The 15,540-nt window shown below is 28.7% G+C and overlaps 3 protein-coding genes across 3 annotated transcripts; 2 read left to right on the forward strand and 1 right to left on the reverse strand.

Annotated features, from left to right (window-relative positions):
* Positions 1–9,864: 9,864 nt before the first annotated feature.
* Positions 9,865–11,275, forward strand: LOC127258600 (uncharacterized). Its single transcript, XM_051285509.1, has 2 exons — positions 9,865–10,410; positions 10,816–11,275. Exons 1-2 carry the CDS (start codon positions 9,865–9,867, stop codon positions 11,125–11,127), a joined length of 858 nt encoding a protein of 285 aa, XP_051141466.1. The 3' UTR covers positions 11,128–11,275.
* On the reverse strand, positions 9,958–13,845 carry LOC127258599 (glycerol-3-phosphate dehydrogenase [NAD(+)]-like). Its single transcript, XM_051285508.1, has 12 exons — positions 13,732–13,845; positions 13,255–13,609; positions 13,102–13,178; positions 12,925–12,997; positions 12,600–12,817; positions 12,417–12,524; positions 12,238–12,301; positions 12,112–12,149; positions 11,905–12,025; positions 11,696–11,799; positions 10,800–11,585; positions 9,958–10,402 (listed from the first exon to the last, which is right to left on the reverse strand). The coding sequence occupies exons 2-11, from the start codon at positions 13,358–13,360 to the stop codon at positions 11,397–11,399; spliced, it is 1,098 nt and encodes a 365-aa protein (XP_051141465.1). The 5' UTR covers positions 13,361–13,609; positions 13,732–13,845; the 3' UTR covers positions 9,958–10,402; positions 10,800–11,396.
* A 116-nt stretch (positions 13,846–13,961) lies between these two features.
* On the forward strand, positions 13,962–14,438 carry LOC127258601 (arabinogalactan protein 1-like). Its single transcript, XM_051285510.1, has one exon. It carries the CDS (start codon positions 13,978–13,980, stop codon positions 14,335–14,337), a length of 360 nt encoding a protein of 119 aa, XP_051141467.1. The 5' UTR covers positions 13,962–13,977; the 3' UTR covers positions 14,338–14,438.
* The last annotated feature ends 1,102 nt before the right edge of the window (positions 14,439–15,540 follow it).

A 15,540-nucleotide genomic window follows, 5' to 3' on the forward strand; every position in this document is an offset into this window, starting at 1 on the left:
TTTTCGGTATTTTCGACACGATACAGTACGATAAGTTGGTATTTCGGTATGTTCGGTAAATTTATCCATCCCTATATGGATATATGTAAAAATGTAATACTCACTTTGTCCAATCTACCTTGTGTATTTTATTATAGATACGTGAATTTAGAATTCATATAATTAGTAAATAATTAAAAATATTAGTGAAAATAATTATTATATAATAAAAATAATTATAAATTAAAATTAAAATAACTAATTAATTTAATTAAAATAAAATATATAATTAAAAATTTTAAAATAGTTTAAAATATAGTATAATTTATTTCAAAAAAAATAATAAAATAAGTGAGACAAATCAAAAATAAACCGGTAAAGGAGACAGAGGAGTACAACATTATTGAATTTTTATTAATATGAGGAAATATTACCATTACCTTTCATATTATCTTAATAATTATTTTTTAAGTTTTTATTATAATAAGAGTTATTACTTATATTAAGAAATACAATTATCACATAATATTTCATTTTCTAAAAACTAATGGCCTCACCTAATAATAATAATAATTAGTTAATTAATTAATTATTATTTAAAATTTATTAATGATTTATCTATATGAATGTTCTATTATATTTATTTAATTTCAATAAATAAATTTCTCTAAATTTTCATGTTCAATTTTAACAATAAGTAAAATCATAATCTTTTCAATTAACTTTTTAATCAAACTCTTAGAAACATAAAAATTCTTTTCAACTATGCATCAATTCAAATTTATTTTAATCATTTAAATTTTTAAATGTCGCTAATTTTATTAGGTTTCCAAATAATTTTAATATTTTAAAATAATAAAAGAATTATATAATCTCATCATAATTTATATAAATCAATATATTGAAATTAAAATATAATATTATATAAAAATATTATTTATATATAATTAGCCAATAAAACTGTATAAATAAATAATTGTTATGAATTTTGTAAAATAGTTAACATAATGAATTTTGTAAAAATGTTGTTTGGTTGAGGCTTAGATTGATTGGAAATGAGATGTTAAATTTAAATTTTTATTTAAATAGGATTTTGATATAATATTTTATCAAAAAAATAATATATTTTTATTAAATTATATATCCCATGAAATAATAACAAAACACACTTTTACATGATTTTTTTTATTTAATATTTCAACATTAAGTTTAAAATATTATATATTTTATTTATTTAATTTAATATTGACATATTCCATTAATATATTTTTAGCAAAATTACATAATACATATCAAACTTATTTTTATTAAGATAATATAGTATTTAACCTATAAAAATTTAAAATATTAAAAAAAATCTCTAATAAGCACTTACAAATTTTAACCTACAAAATTTAAAAACTCTCTAATAATATCGCGTATTACAAACATGCTATTACACGTACAATTACTTTATACATAAAGTCAATAAACAAAAATGTTAAAATTTCTTACACACTTTCACTATCTGATAAAATATTATTATTTATTAATTTACTATAAAATGCCAAAAGTCTCTTTTGAATGAAATCCTTCAAATGAGAAGGAATGAGTATTAATTTCAATATAAGCGAATATGTTCATATACACACTCATAAAATATGAATGGTCGGTATATGATTGTAATTAATGAAAAATATATTGTATTATTTGAAATTATACGTCAGTGAGTGCTAATTAGTACTAATTAGTGCCCTAATCTCAAAATATAATTAGGATTGTCTCGAACTTTTCAACGTTCCGAGCAAAAACTCAATTATGGACCATATAAATATACGATAAATATATTTTTAAAATAATATCACCGAGATGGTGGGCGGACACCGCCATCGACTAGACAAAAAGTTGAAAGCAGCGGTCCGACGGTATCGACTCAGGAGAAGAAGATGGAATGTGGAAATCAATATACTTCACGGTGGTGACTGGAGGTTCGAAAACCGAAAGAATAGGGGGAGGACAAAAAAAAAAAAAACAAAAGAGGACGACGATTTAATTTGCGATTTGAGAAGATGGATAGGCGTTGTTAGAAAAAAAAATATATATCTGATTTAAAATTTATTTTTAAAATTAAAATTAAATTAAATAATTATAAAAAAAAATAGATAAAAAAAATTAAAATTTAATATATCTCATAATAGTAAATTAAAATTTTAAAATATAAACCCTCTTAAATTAGAGGTCTGAACCATTGTTCAGTGTGCTCTTCGCTAAAATCCCCATATAATATATACGAGCTTTGCATAAGTCAACTATATGGATAATTCAAGAATGTATACTATTAATTAAATTTTGATTGAAGAAAACAAAAAAAATAAATAAATAAAAAAATAAATAAATAGTGAACATAAGACAATTTGAAGAGGGTTATGGTTAAGCTATTAAATAAATGAGTTGCTCCCGAACTGATAATTATTTAAACTCATTAAAATATTGTTTACTAAGCCAAATGAGGCAGACATAATTAAACACAAAATATAGGTCGTTATCATCTTATGAATAAGCTCAAACTTTATTAGCATAGCTCCATATATAGTAATTAAAAACTTAACTTGATGAAGTATTATCCTAAGGGTGTGTTTGTTTGGGGGAGTGGATTGTCTTTACACTATTCATTTTATTTTTCTCCCCTCCCCCCTAAAACATCAAATCAAACACCTATTTTTTATTTTTTATATTATATTAAAAATCAATTTTACATTCAAACATCACATCAACACCTATTTATATTACATCATACAACTGTTCAAATTCAAAATTTTTACTGTTCAAATTCCAACTCAAAATCCAAACCCTAAACAGGGTGTTTTTCTGTGGGCCTGGTTTGGGCAAAATTATTGTGCACAGCTAAGCTGCACTCTTTTTTTTTTTTTTTAAAAAAAATATTATATTTATTTAATATTTATAATAGTTATAGTTTAATAAAATATATATCATTTTGTAAAGTAATTTTTTGATAATACAAATAAATTAAAATTTAAAAATATATATATATTGGATATAATATAAATTTATAATCAAGTCATATTATTATTAATTTTATTAATTAAATTTAATACACATTTATATTATATTATTCATTATCCATCAAATCAATACTATCAAAACTTTCTAAATCAAAACCAAACTTAAACACAAAAGAAACACATAAATTCAAATAAAAATCAAATAGTAAAGAAACACACCCTAAATATTTATTTTTCAAATAAAATACTACAATTGTCTTAAATAAATGATCCATTTTCTATTAGTAATAAATTTGTTCATATTAAATATTTTTTAAAAAATGTAAATCAATTTAATTAAATATTTAATATTTTATATGTAAATCCACTTAAAATTTTCTTATATCTAATTTTTTCATCAATAAACATATATTTTTATTTATATTTAAAACTTCTCATTTTCTAGAGAACTAATTTAAGTTAATTATAATCAAATAAATATATTTTTTTATTATTAATTCGTAATATATAAAATTTATTATCTAAAAAATAATATCTATATTCTATATTTTATTGAATTATAATGATAAAAATATTTAAATACATATTTTAAATTATAACTCACATTCACATAACATAATATATATATATTACGCATTCACATAAAAATTAATAATTTAATATAAAATATTATTCTATGCGCTTTTAATCCAAAATTTTTCTTTAAAATTTTATAATAAATTAGTAAATAATAATATTTAATGGATTAATAGAAATGTTTAATATAATTTGATATTGTTGTCTTTTATACATAATGTATAAATTAAAATCAAAAAATATTTTAGTATTAATATCATTATTTTTACTATAATAAAAAATAAATACTTTTGAGATGATAAAATTGGCACTTTTAGTTGCAACAAATGAAAAATAAAAATATACTTCCCGTCACACATATCATGTCACACTTTTTATTTTTACTGTCTTACCTATTATGTCATTTTCTATTTTTGGAAAAGTATTTTACATATTAATTTTAGATATTATAATTTATAATTTTTAAAATTTTTATCGAACTAATTAATTATTTTAAATTATAATTATTTATATTATATTATAATTAATTTTACTAATATTTTTTTAATTATTTACTAATCATACTCCTCTTAAATTTCCGTATATACCGTAAACATGATACCATAATTAGGACAAAGAAAATATTATTTATATTACTGATACACTTTCTAATAATTTTTTTTAAAAAAATTATACTCCCTCCGTCCTACTGAAAGGTTGTCAATTTTTATTTTTCATCCGTCCCAAAACAAAGTTACCGTTTTCTAATTTAGTAATGGTACTACCACCTAATATAATAAATATTTTTTTAACTTACACTATATTACACAAATGTTATTACTTTTATATTACACAATACTAGTAAGGGTATTTTTGTCTTTTTCACTATAATTCATTATAATACTAATTTTTAAAAATTTACGTACAAAAAGTAAACGACAATATTGCACCAAGACGAAGGGAGTATCTCAAATTAACACACTAAACAAAATAACAAATACCTCTAAATAAATTGATTTGAATTAATTAAAATTTTACTTATGGTGACAACTAAACATATACACAAAAAAAAGAAAAAAAAAAGAAACATTTGACATATTTTATTGGAAAAGAGGGAATATTATATATAAACGGACGCTAAATTCTTTTGCTTGTGACTTCCAACAAATGAATACAAGTCAAACTTGAATTATTAATATGTAAAAATTCAAATATTAAAGGCCTAGCAGTTGTATAAGAAATTCGTATTTCCTGCTAATTTAATACCTCCGTCTCATGTACCGTGTCTGCTACATTGTAGATATGATATTTTAGAATGAATATAATTAGTAGATATTTAAGAATGTATTAGTGAAAATAATTATCCTATAATATAAATAATTATAAATTAAGATTAAAATAACTAATTAGTTTAATTAAAATTAAAAAAAATTAAAAATTTAAAATGAGATTAAAGTGTGTAATCATTTTCCAAAAAAGAAAAGTGACATGGTACATGGGACGGACAGAAACGGCAACATGGACATACCCTTTTTATGTCCATAAAATTTATACTTCCTCCGTCTCACATATCATGTCTATATTGTCGTTTCTGTTCATCTTAATCTTATTTTAAATTTTTTAATTTAATTTTTTTAAATTTTAATTAAATTAATTAATTATCTTAATTTTAATTTTAATCTATAATAATTTATATTATGAGTTAATTATTTTTACTAATACAATTTTAATTTTCTACTAAATATATTTATTCTAAATTCTCGTGTCTACGGTGACCAAGATTTCCTATGTGAGACGGACGGAGTATTTATTTATTTTTATAAATAAAATAAACGGGAGGAGTATATAAAATGTTGTGTAGACAAAAATTTTAATAGTTTTGAAGTTTTTAAAAAATATTAAAATTATAAAATTTTATTATGTTTTTTTTTTCTTTCAAAAGTGTTAATAATAATGTCAAATTAAAGTGTAAATATATATATATATATATAAATAGAACTTAAATATATGTATTATTAAAATATTGAAATGGGACAAAAGAAGAAAAAAGTGTCCGTGTGTGCGTGTGGTGTGTATTATATATAATTATAATTATATAATTATAATTATATATAATGATTAGTTTCGTAATGTGCAGGCAGGCAAAGAGGGAACAATTTGAGGGCAAAGTGGATGACTTTTGAAAGTAATGTGGGAACGATGTTGACATCTTCTGTTCAAATCCGACCGTGCTTAATTCGCTCTTCTTATTATTATTATTATTATTATTTTAATCATTTGTTTCTGACTACATTAATTAATTAATTAATATACTGTACTACATATAAATTCTTGTGTAGAGACTGGGTCAAAGTTCGCACGGATTTGTTTTTGGATATTCCTCAAAAGACTTCATATTAGTAAAGTTTATTCGGGATTTATAAGGTGTGAAATTTTTTTCATAACTTCCGACGTGGACTTGGATTTGCACGCCCAACAACGTCTTGTTTGATTCAATTAATCGTATTTCAATTTCGTATATATAGCAATAAAATGACGTAATGGGGTGTGTGTGACACTGTGACTGTAACTCGCGACAACTGCTACTAAACTAACACAGACAGGACCACCGCCCATTATAATAATAAATCTATATATATATATATATATTTGTTTGTAATCATTGATTTTTACATTATATATCTGCAACTGCATGCAAATAAATAAATATGTATGAATGATTTAAATAAATAAAATCATGAACGAGTTACACATTATTAATTAGCTAATTATTGGTCCTACACTACATAACTCCAACTATATATATATTATTATTATTATTATTATTATTATCAAATAAAAGAAATGTGAAAAGAAGAGAGAAACGTGGAAATGATATGATGCATTTTTGCACGAGTGAAAGTGAAAAAGCCAATAAAAAAGGATACTAATTTGAATGACTTTTCGAAAGGTGTTGTTCTCCTCTTCATCTTTATTATTATTCATTTCGTCTATATAATTTGTCTTTATTATTATTTTTTTATTTTACATAATTTGTTATTTTATTTTTTAGAAATATAATTATACTCTCTTCCCTCGGTCTCTTAAATATATATCTGCATCTATTTTTTCTATTTTATCTGTTTATAGTAAAATATCCATTTCTTTTTTTTAACAACCCTAATACCACATGCTATTAGAATTACCCTTAAACTTATGTTATATTACATATATATCACTTCAATAAATTTTTACCTTAAGGATATTTTAGTCATTTTACCTTTATTCTTACTAAAAAACAAACGAATAGATAAATATGTGACGGGGGAGTATATTTTAAGCATGTTTTAAATCTTTTAATTTTAATTAAAATATTTAATTATTTCAATTTTAATTTATAATTATTTTTTATTATACAATAATTATTTTTACTGATATATTTCTTATTTGCTTACTAATTATACATTACCTAAATTTTCGTATTTGTCCAAATTATTTGAGACAAGAGGGAGTATTATTATTAATTCCCTTCTGATATGTCACTTATTATTATTATTATTATTTGTTGGATACAAATAAAATACTAAATTGCTTAAGAGGTCAATTCCTCTTGGTTTAAGGGACAACATATTTAGAAAACTACAAGAAATTTACACTTCTAAAAAAAACACGAAGGTTGTTCAATGATAAAAATGTTTGTATATATGCAAATGATATTTGTCTATGGTTGGTCAATACAAATACAAAATAAAATAACATACAAAATTTGATGATCAATTCGATATAACAACCTCCATCCGTCCATGAGACGACCACGTCGAATAAGCCTCTATCCAAATATTAGAGCTGTTAAACGAATCGAGCCGTTCGTGAACTCGGCTCGGTTCGATTCGACTCGGTTAAAGCTCGTTCGCGAACGTTAACAAGCCGAGCCGAACAACATAAACAGACTCGTTTGGTTAACGAACAAGCCCGAGCTTTGTTCGCGAACGTTAGTTTAAATAATATATTTATTATAAATATTATATATATATATATAAAATTATAATCTATAAATAAATAAAACATCAATTTAAAATATATAAATAAAATAATTTTTAAAATTTCTTTATAATTTATATATAAATTTTTAAAAAATAAGACAAACGAGCTCGAACGAACTTAATCGAGTCTAAACGAGCTGAACACGAACACGAGCTCAAACAACAAAAATTTTTAACGAGCCGAGCTCGAAAACTTAACGAACGAACACGAGCCTTGTTCGCGAACGTTAACGAACACTTAAAAATTGGTTCGGCTCGACTCGGATCGGATCGTTACCAGCTCTACCAAATATACAACAGATTCTACAACTCAAGCGATCAAACTACAACTAAAACACTAACAAACCTCCTGTCTAGTTGAGGGTAAGTGTGATAATTAATGTATTTATCTTCTTCTCCGATCCGATCGGAAAACTAAATCTCTCTTCATAAGTAGGGAAAACAAAATTAGAGAAAACAAAAGTTTCTCTCACCACCAACAAACTCAATTTTTTTCTATCTTATCAAGATGTCTCACAGAGTCCGTAAGTGAGAATGAACTTATGATTGTGAGATCATATGTTGAAATATTTATTAAAAAATATAATAAAAAAATGATACATGCACAATTAAACTCAAAATGAAGTGTTTGATTGGTTCAATTTTCAAATCTCTTTTTGCATATGCAAAATTTAATTGTATATGTTTATATTAAAAATTATCACAATTTTAACACCTATGATTTATTTTATTTAAAATATCATACCTAAAATCCATTCATTTTGTTCAAAATTGCGCTAATTAATACCTTTTTTTTTATTATTATTACTATTAAAAATAATATATTAATATTTTAAATTAAATAACTTACTATTTCTAAAGTAATAATTAAAAAGCATCTAAAGCAATTGAAAAAACGAACAAGGTAGCTTGAGCTGGATATCACCAAATATATCCAAAGTGCAATATATAATAGTACTCCATAATATAACATTAACATATTTAAAAATATAGCTACATGCACACGTGCACGTGCACGTGCACGTGCATGTGTAGATAATGTTTTGGTCAAGAGTGGATTAACAGTGCTAATATCATTTTAGGATGTCTTAAGATCATCGGATGTGATGCTATATTTTCTAATAAAATAATTATTAAATATGATATATTAATTTATAATATGAAAATGATTAAAAAGATAAATAGAAGTTGATGGTCTCTTGCATGAAATTTTTTTATTTTTGTGGAGTTTATTTACTCACAAATCAAATGAAATGATCGTAGACTATCATTGACATTTGTGGTATATACAACTCCAAACTTGTTTCTATCATTCCATTTTGTTTTGCTGTCTTCTTGCATGCCTATTTATTAATTAGGACCACAATTGACCTGCATACACTTAATTATTAATTATGATATACAACAAAAACATTGTCTGTCAACTTATGTTTTTTGCTCTGATTAATCTTGAATAAAGCATATAATAATCAGTCAATTAATTAATTAATTAATTAGTAGTGTGTGGGGAGCCACCTTCACGAGCACTCGTGGGGGCTGCCTATTATCATTTTTCATAATATATATATATATTCATTCAAGTATGACTTTGCATCATATATATATATATATATTAAATCAAATAATCAATCATCCTGTCCCTATATTATGTATTTTAATGTTTCTTTTCAAGAGTCTAATGTTAAGATCTAATTTATAACCCAGAAAATCGAGTTATAAAAGTTAAAGAGAATCTATCACTAAAATAAGACTTATAATATATATATATATATATAATACACACGGCGGTTGTTTTAGTGCTAATAGGGCATTAGGAAGTATGGTATTGTACGTGCTAATATTAGCATAATAATTAACTAGTCTGTTCACCATGCGGTTTATACTATCAATTGCAATAATATTAGATAAATAATTTATTATATTATCAAATATATGATAGAAAGATACAAATACAAATATTGTTCAGACCAATCAACAATTGATAAAAAATCTACTATGTGACTATTTTTCTGTCGTACCTGTGAAGGGTGGAGCTAGTACTATAATGTTATACAATTTTCCTGTCATATATGTGAATCACTTTTATTAGGAAGGTTTGTTTTTCTATCTACCCAACTATATATATATATATATTATCCACCAGGCCCATTCCAAACATGAGTGAAGCCCAACAAACACGCCCGTGTTGCTTATTTATCCATTCCATTCCAATCCATTTGCCATTATCATTATCATTATCATTATCATTATCAAGAGAAACTCAGAAGGATCATCAAATTCATGTCCACCATTCTTCTTCACCAAAAATGCTACTTTCCCAACCCAACCCATCTCATTCAAAACAGTATCCTGCTGCTGCTACTGCAGGCCATCATCATCTTCATCTTCGTCTTCATGTTCCCTCCAGAAAATTATATGCATCCAGCAGCAGCAGCAGCAATCAGAATAATCCCAGCAGCAGCAGCAGGATCAGGCGCCTGGTGCTCACCCAAGAAGGCAGAGCAAAGTTCAACAACTACCCAGACAGGGACTTCTACGCCTCCCCACGATTCGTGGCCCATGTCGACAACACTTTCATCTCCACACTCACCAATCTTTACCGGCAGATACTGCGACCAGAAATGGAGGTTCTTGATCTCATGAGCTCCTGGATCAGCCACCTCCCTCCAGAGGTTAAGTACAAGAAAGTAGTCGGACATGGACTTAATGCCCAGGAGCTCGGGCGTAATCCCCGCCTCGATCACTTTTTCGTCAAGGATCTTAATAAGGACCAACAATTTGAACTCAAGGATGACAGTTTCGACGCTGTTTTATGTACTGTCAGTGTGCAGTATCTTCAGTACCCTGAAAAGGTTAAATTCACAAATCACTCTCACAATGCTTCATGCAATGCATATATATTGATGGGTATATATATACATGTATATATATATACAAGGATTGGTTACCATGCTGATTTTCCTAATGCGTGTAAAAAACTAGCAAACAATATATAATTTCAAATAACACATAGTATACTGTACGGACTATATCATGTGCTGAAATCAATGGTACTATGTACTGTGTAAACTATTGTCATGTGTTATTAGTTTATGTATTGCATTTGGATTATATTAACAAAACTTGTATGTTGCCTATCATCATATCATGTGTTGTCTCCAATTGAGCATTGTACTCAAATCAAAATAACGGCATGGATATATATTTTTATATAATTATATATATAGTCGAAGGAACTGACCTGGTGTGTTGGACAGGTGTTTGCTGAGGTTTTCCGGGTGCTCAGGCCTGGAGGAGTCTTCATTGTCAGCTTCAGCAACAGGATGTTCTATGAGAAGGCAATTGCCGCCTGGAGAGACAGGACTGGTTATGGCCGGGTGCAGCTGGTCGTTGAGTACTTCCAGTGTGTGGAGGGTTTCAGTCAGCCACAGGTTATTCGAAAACCACAAAACACTACAGAGAAAAATCAGGCACCGGGTTGGATAACAGGGCTGCTCGGGTTGTTCTCGGGCTCAGATCCATTTTATGCAGTGGTAGCTTACAAGAACTTCAAACCTATATATGAATAGAAGCTCGATTTTTGCAGCTCTTTCTGCACTGATCCGCCTCTGATTCAGGGCTTGTTTCATCACAGTTAGGAAGAATATCGATAATTATAACTTATTGTCTACAATGAAAGCTTCAAAATAAGCACACTATTGGTCTCTTTCCTAAAAACCATGTATTAATTTGGCTAGCTGATATAAGAAGAATACTATCTATTGTGTGGAAGCTAATGTATAGTTTAGGGAAAATAAAAATGAAAAACAAAAACTCGTAAAAAAGGCAAACGATACATCTAATTCTTTAAGTGTTGTTCGGATCCTTTTATGAGGGAAAATTTTGGAGTACGCTCACTGTATTCGACTATAGCAGTTGGTGGAAGACGGCCAATGCAGATCTCATGGACAGTTGAGAAGAGGGGGAATGACTCTGACCATCCTCGATGCCTCAACACCTCATTGACTTCCTTTGCAGTCGATACCCCCTGGAAATATTTTCGGATCAGGTGGACAAATCGATCAACCCGGTTTGTAGAGTGTAGTTTGAAGCACCCCATGAAGGTGAAGTTTCATGCAAAAAACATAATCCATGTACCTGTAATTTCTGGCCTTGCAGCATCTCTGCTTCGAGTGTATCGAATGATTTCTTCCCCCCATGTCTTGCAAAAGCCTCGGCACATTTCCTGTTTCTTCCACCCACTGCTTATAAAAAAATGAAACAGATTGCAGACTGTGTTATCTATGAAGATTGAAAACTAAAACTTCTGCCAAATGATGAATGCATAATAAGTTTGGCCTACTCACAGCAGGTTGTGATTACATCTGCCACACCACAACTTTCGAAGAAAGTATTGTCTTGAACTGAAGGGAAAAGAAGCTTCGAAAAGGCTTTCATTTCTCTCAGGCCAACTCTCATTATTGCTGCCTAGCAAACCATTCAAGCAGAACAAAGGTTACCGGTGAGTATGATTTATGCTACGGTAACTCCTTAGAATCTTTTGTGGCTTTTACCTTAGTGTTGTTTCCCATTTCCAGACCATCAACGAACCCTGTTTATATAAACTCACCATCAGCTGTGACAGGATCCAATCATTCAAAACTAACTAAGCGAATATAAAGTAAGATAGTAGTTTGTACCCGCAGCAATAGCCACTACATTCTTCAGCGTCCCACAGAGTTCCACTCCTTCCACATCTTTCACCTATTCACATTTGTCGATATACTACATTACATAACCAGAATCCAAGGGCATCCAAGAACAAGTAGATAGCCATCATTAGTTTATTTAAGCAACACAAGAGGATCGATTTGCTCACAGCTGAGACCATAAAGTATGGAGTGTTGAATAGCTGCACCCATATCTCGGCTACCTCTTTGCTCTTTCGGTAACCAATTGTTGCCTCACTGAACTTCTCTGCAGCTATCTGTACAAACAACTTCTTGTCACACACTTGCACATCTAAGTGTAACATTTTTGCTCACGATGGCCTCAAAACTACCTCATTGGCAATGTTTGCGCCCATCAGAACACAACAATTAATCCTGAGGCTATCGGAGATGTGGGTGGAGATCATCTGCGGACCTTCCTTCTTCACCTCCATCCCTTTGATGAGAGAGATTGCTTCAGCGTCCTTTCTTACCTTCCCTGCTAGCCTCTTACATATGTCTTCCATGAACTGATGGGGGGTGACAAACACCAACATATTTGCATCCTTCACTACTCATCATTACCATTTTGTAATTAATCAGGCAGAGATATTCAGTTCATTTTGATTAATTAGATCACTGGCTCGATATTCAAACAGGGAGTTCTAATGAAGAAACCTGCGTGCTCAAGATCAGGATCAGCAATCACATTTTTGCCAAGTTTTATGCCGGGAAGATATTTGACGTTTTCCTATGGAACAAATCGAATAACATAACTTGAACATGAATGATTCATATTTTGCAGCGAATCATTAATGGAATTAAAGGGGAATGTTGCAGAAAAACACTTCTTACATTTTGTCGGTTGATAACATTTGAAAGCTTTTCACCTGTTGGCAGCGTCTCCTCGAATACCCACATCCTGACCTCATCTACAAATTCCAGAAAAAAATCGATAACTAAATAAACGTGAGAAACGGAGATGAAACCGATCGAATCGATACTGACCGTGGAAGGAGCTAAGCCGGAGCGTGTTGGAGGCAATTAGCTTGGCGGCAACGCTGCCCCAATTTCCACTGCCGACCACCGTGACTTTGGACTTAACGGAGCACATTTCATCATCAAACCCTCCACCTCCTCCTCATCCGGCGGCGATAGATGATAGTGACAACGCCATTCTTCGTAAACTCCACAAAAACTGACTCCATCATCCGGAGGAAATATTTTAAAAAATTGATGGAGGAGCCCAATCAATGAACGGCGGAGAGAGCAAATCGGAAGCGCAATGGCGTCGGCAATTCCATTCCCTTTCTCCATTAACGAACGCCATGCAGAGCTCTAAGCTGTCCGCTGTGCTTTTGGGCTTTATACCCAATTGAGCCAAAACTTCTAACTTAGATCCATTTAAAGTCAATAATGGGCCCAATTAAATTAGGCCCATTAAAATAGATAATAAAATACTACAATATCTAATTTGTGATTTACCTTTAAACTCGGTCAAAGGCATTATGGCAACCTCATATTTTATGAATCAGTTATTTCTAACTTCCATATTTTCCGGCGAACTCCGGCTATAAATACCCATCGCCGGCGGACGTTGTCATCATTCTCGAGCTCTGGAGTATTTCTCTTAACCACTGTCGGAGAAGTGCTGCAAAGCCCTCAATAATAAATAAATAAATAAGAAAATCCCTACAGCCACCGATCATCGGACTCCGCCGGAATTTACAAATGGCACGCCAGGTGCTCGCCGTCGCCCTCATATTCTTCATCGCCGCCGTCGCGGTGGTTTCAGCCCAAGCTCCCGCCGGTTCTCCGTCGGCCTCTCCGGCCAGCGCCCCGGCCGCAGCCCCCACGGCTGGAGCTGCCGCTGCCGCTGCCTCGCCGGTTTCGGCCCCCGCTGCCTCTCCGACGACTGAGGATGCGATCGACGCAGCCGCAGCCGCCCCCGCCCCCGGCCCCGCCGGCGAGGGCCCGACGGCAGCTCCAGCTGATGCTCACGGAGCCGAAGCTGATCATGCCGGTGCGGCTGCGTTGAGAAGCTCCGCCGCCGTGGGTGCCGCCGCAGTGGCCGGGTACTTGTTCTTCTAGATGGTGGAGATGAGGGTTTGGAGTGGGAATAGAGTTTTCTTTATATCATTTATTTATTTGTACGTAATTGTGTTATAGAAATTACGTATTATATTTGAAATAATAATTAATAAGAAAAAGAATAAAGAAAATTTGCCAATCATTTTATTTTATATACAGTATTAGAGTATTATTATCCCGACAGCTCTTCGTTGCCACAACGATATATCAGGCATTCAATATAGATTTGATTAGATTTTATAGAACTCTTTAAATTTTAGTATATTTTAAATTTTAAAAAGTTTTTAAAAATTTTGGTGTATTATTTTTAAAAGCCTTTCAAAAAATCTAATTGTATTTCATTCAAATTTTAAAAAATCTTTTAAAATTTTAGTGTATTCAACAATCCATTTGATTTTAAAAATTTATGAATTTTGTTGGATTTTTTAATAAAGTTAACAAATTACACTCTATAATCTCTTGTTATAGATGAGATTTCAATGGATTTTTTAAATTAGTAAAAAAAAATACATACTATTATTTTATTTATAGCATTAATAACTATTTATAAGAAAATTTATATGTTTAATATAAAAATTATAAATATCTTAAAGTTTTATATATTTGAAATAATATTAAAAATTATATATATATATAAAATAACAAATAAATTTGCTCAAATTATTCGAATTAAAATTATCAGTTTTAATGATTGGAAATGTCAAATCAAAATTAATTATATTTGACAATGTTAGTTTATGTTTATTTCTTTTTAATTATTTTATTTTTAATTTTAAAGTAATAAAAATTGTAATTTTAATGTGATTTTATTTATAAATATATATTTTTTGTATAAAAATTCATATAAATAATAATAATAACAATTAAATAAATTGTTACAAAATAAAAATTAATTACTTTGAATTATATATAATATAATAAATTCGATCAAAATAATACTATAACAAAAAATATAAATTTAAAAATATTATTATTATTAAAATAAAATAAAAATGAGAATAATAATAAATATATTTTTTAGAACTAATGTACTTTTAATATTTTTGTTAAATATTTGAAATTTTGTATATATATATATGCAAGTGTACTGTATATATTTGAAATTATATAAATTAACAAAAAAAAAATTTTAATTCACAAATTTATACACTGTAATGAAGTATATGAAAATCAATAAATAATACAATCAAATCTATCAAAATC

Source organism: Andrographis paniculata, unplaced genomic scaffold, assembly GCF_009805555.1.
Source record: "Andrographis paniculata isolate CXL003 unplaced genomic scaffold, ASM980555v1 Contig59END, whole genome shotgun sequence".
NCBI lineage: Eukaryota > Viridiplantae > Streptophyta > Magnoliopsida > Lamiales > Acanthaceae > Andrographis > Andrographis paniculata.

What these genes read in the sequence shown, in the direction of transcription:
- LOC127258600 (XM_051285509.1), top strand. Translation starts at nt 9,865, where the DNA reads ATGCTACTTTCCCAACCCAACCCATCTCATTCAAAACAGTATCCTGCT. An exon ending in ATCTTCAGTACCCTGAAAAG is followed by an intron (nt 10,411 to 10,815) that starts GTTAAATTCACA and finishes TGTGTTGGACAG; the next exon opens with GTGTTTGCTGAGGTTTTCCG.
- LOC127258599 (XM_051285508.1), bottom strand. Translation starts at nt 13,360, where the DNA reads ATGTGCTCCGTTAAGTCCAAAGTCACGGTGGTCGGCAGTGGAAATTGG. An exon ending in GCGCAAACATTGCCAATGAG is followed by an intron (nt 12,525 to 12,599) that starts GTAGTTTTGAGG and finishes TTGTTTGTACAG; the next exon opens with ATAGCTGCAGAGAAGTTCAG. An exon ending in CATACTTTATGGTCTCAGCT is followed by an intron (nt 12,302 to 12,416) that starts GTGAGCAAATCG and finishes AAATGTGAATAG; the next exon opens with GTGAAAGATGTGGAAGGAGT.
- LOC127258601 (XM_051285510.1), top strand. Translation starts at nt 13,978, where the DNA reads ATGGCACGCCAGGTGCTCGCCGTCGCCCTCATATTCTTCATCGCCGCC.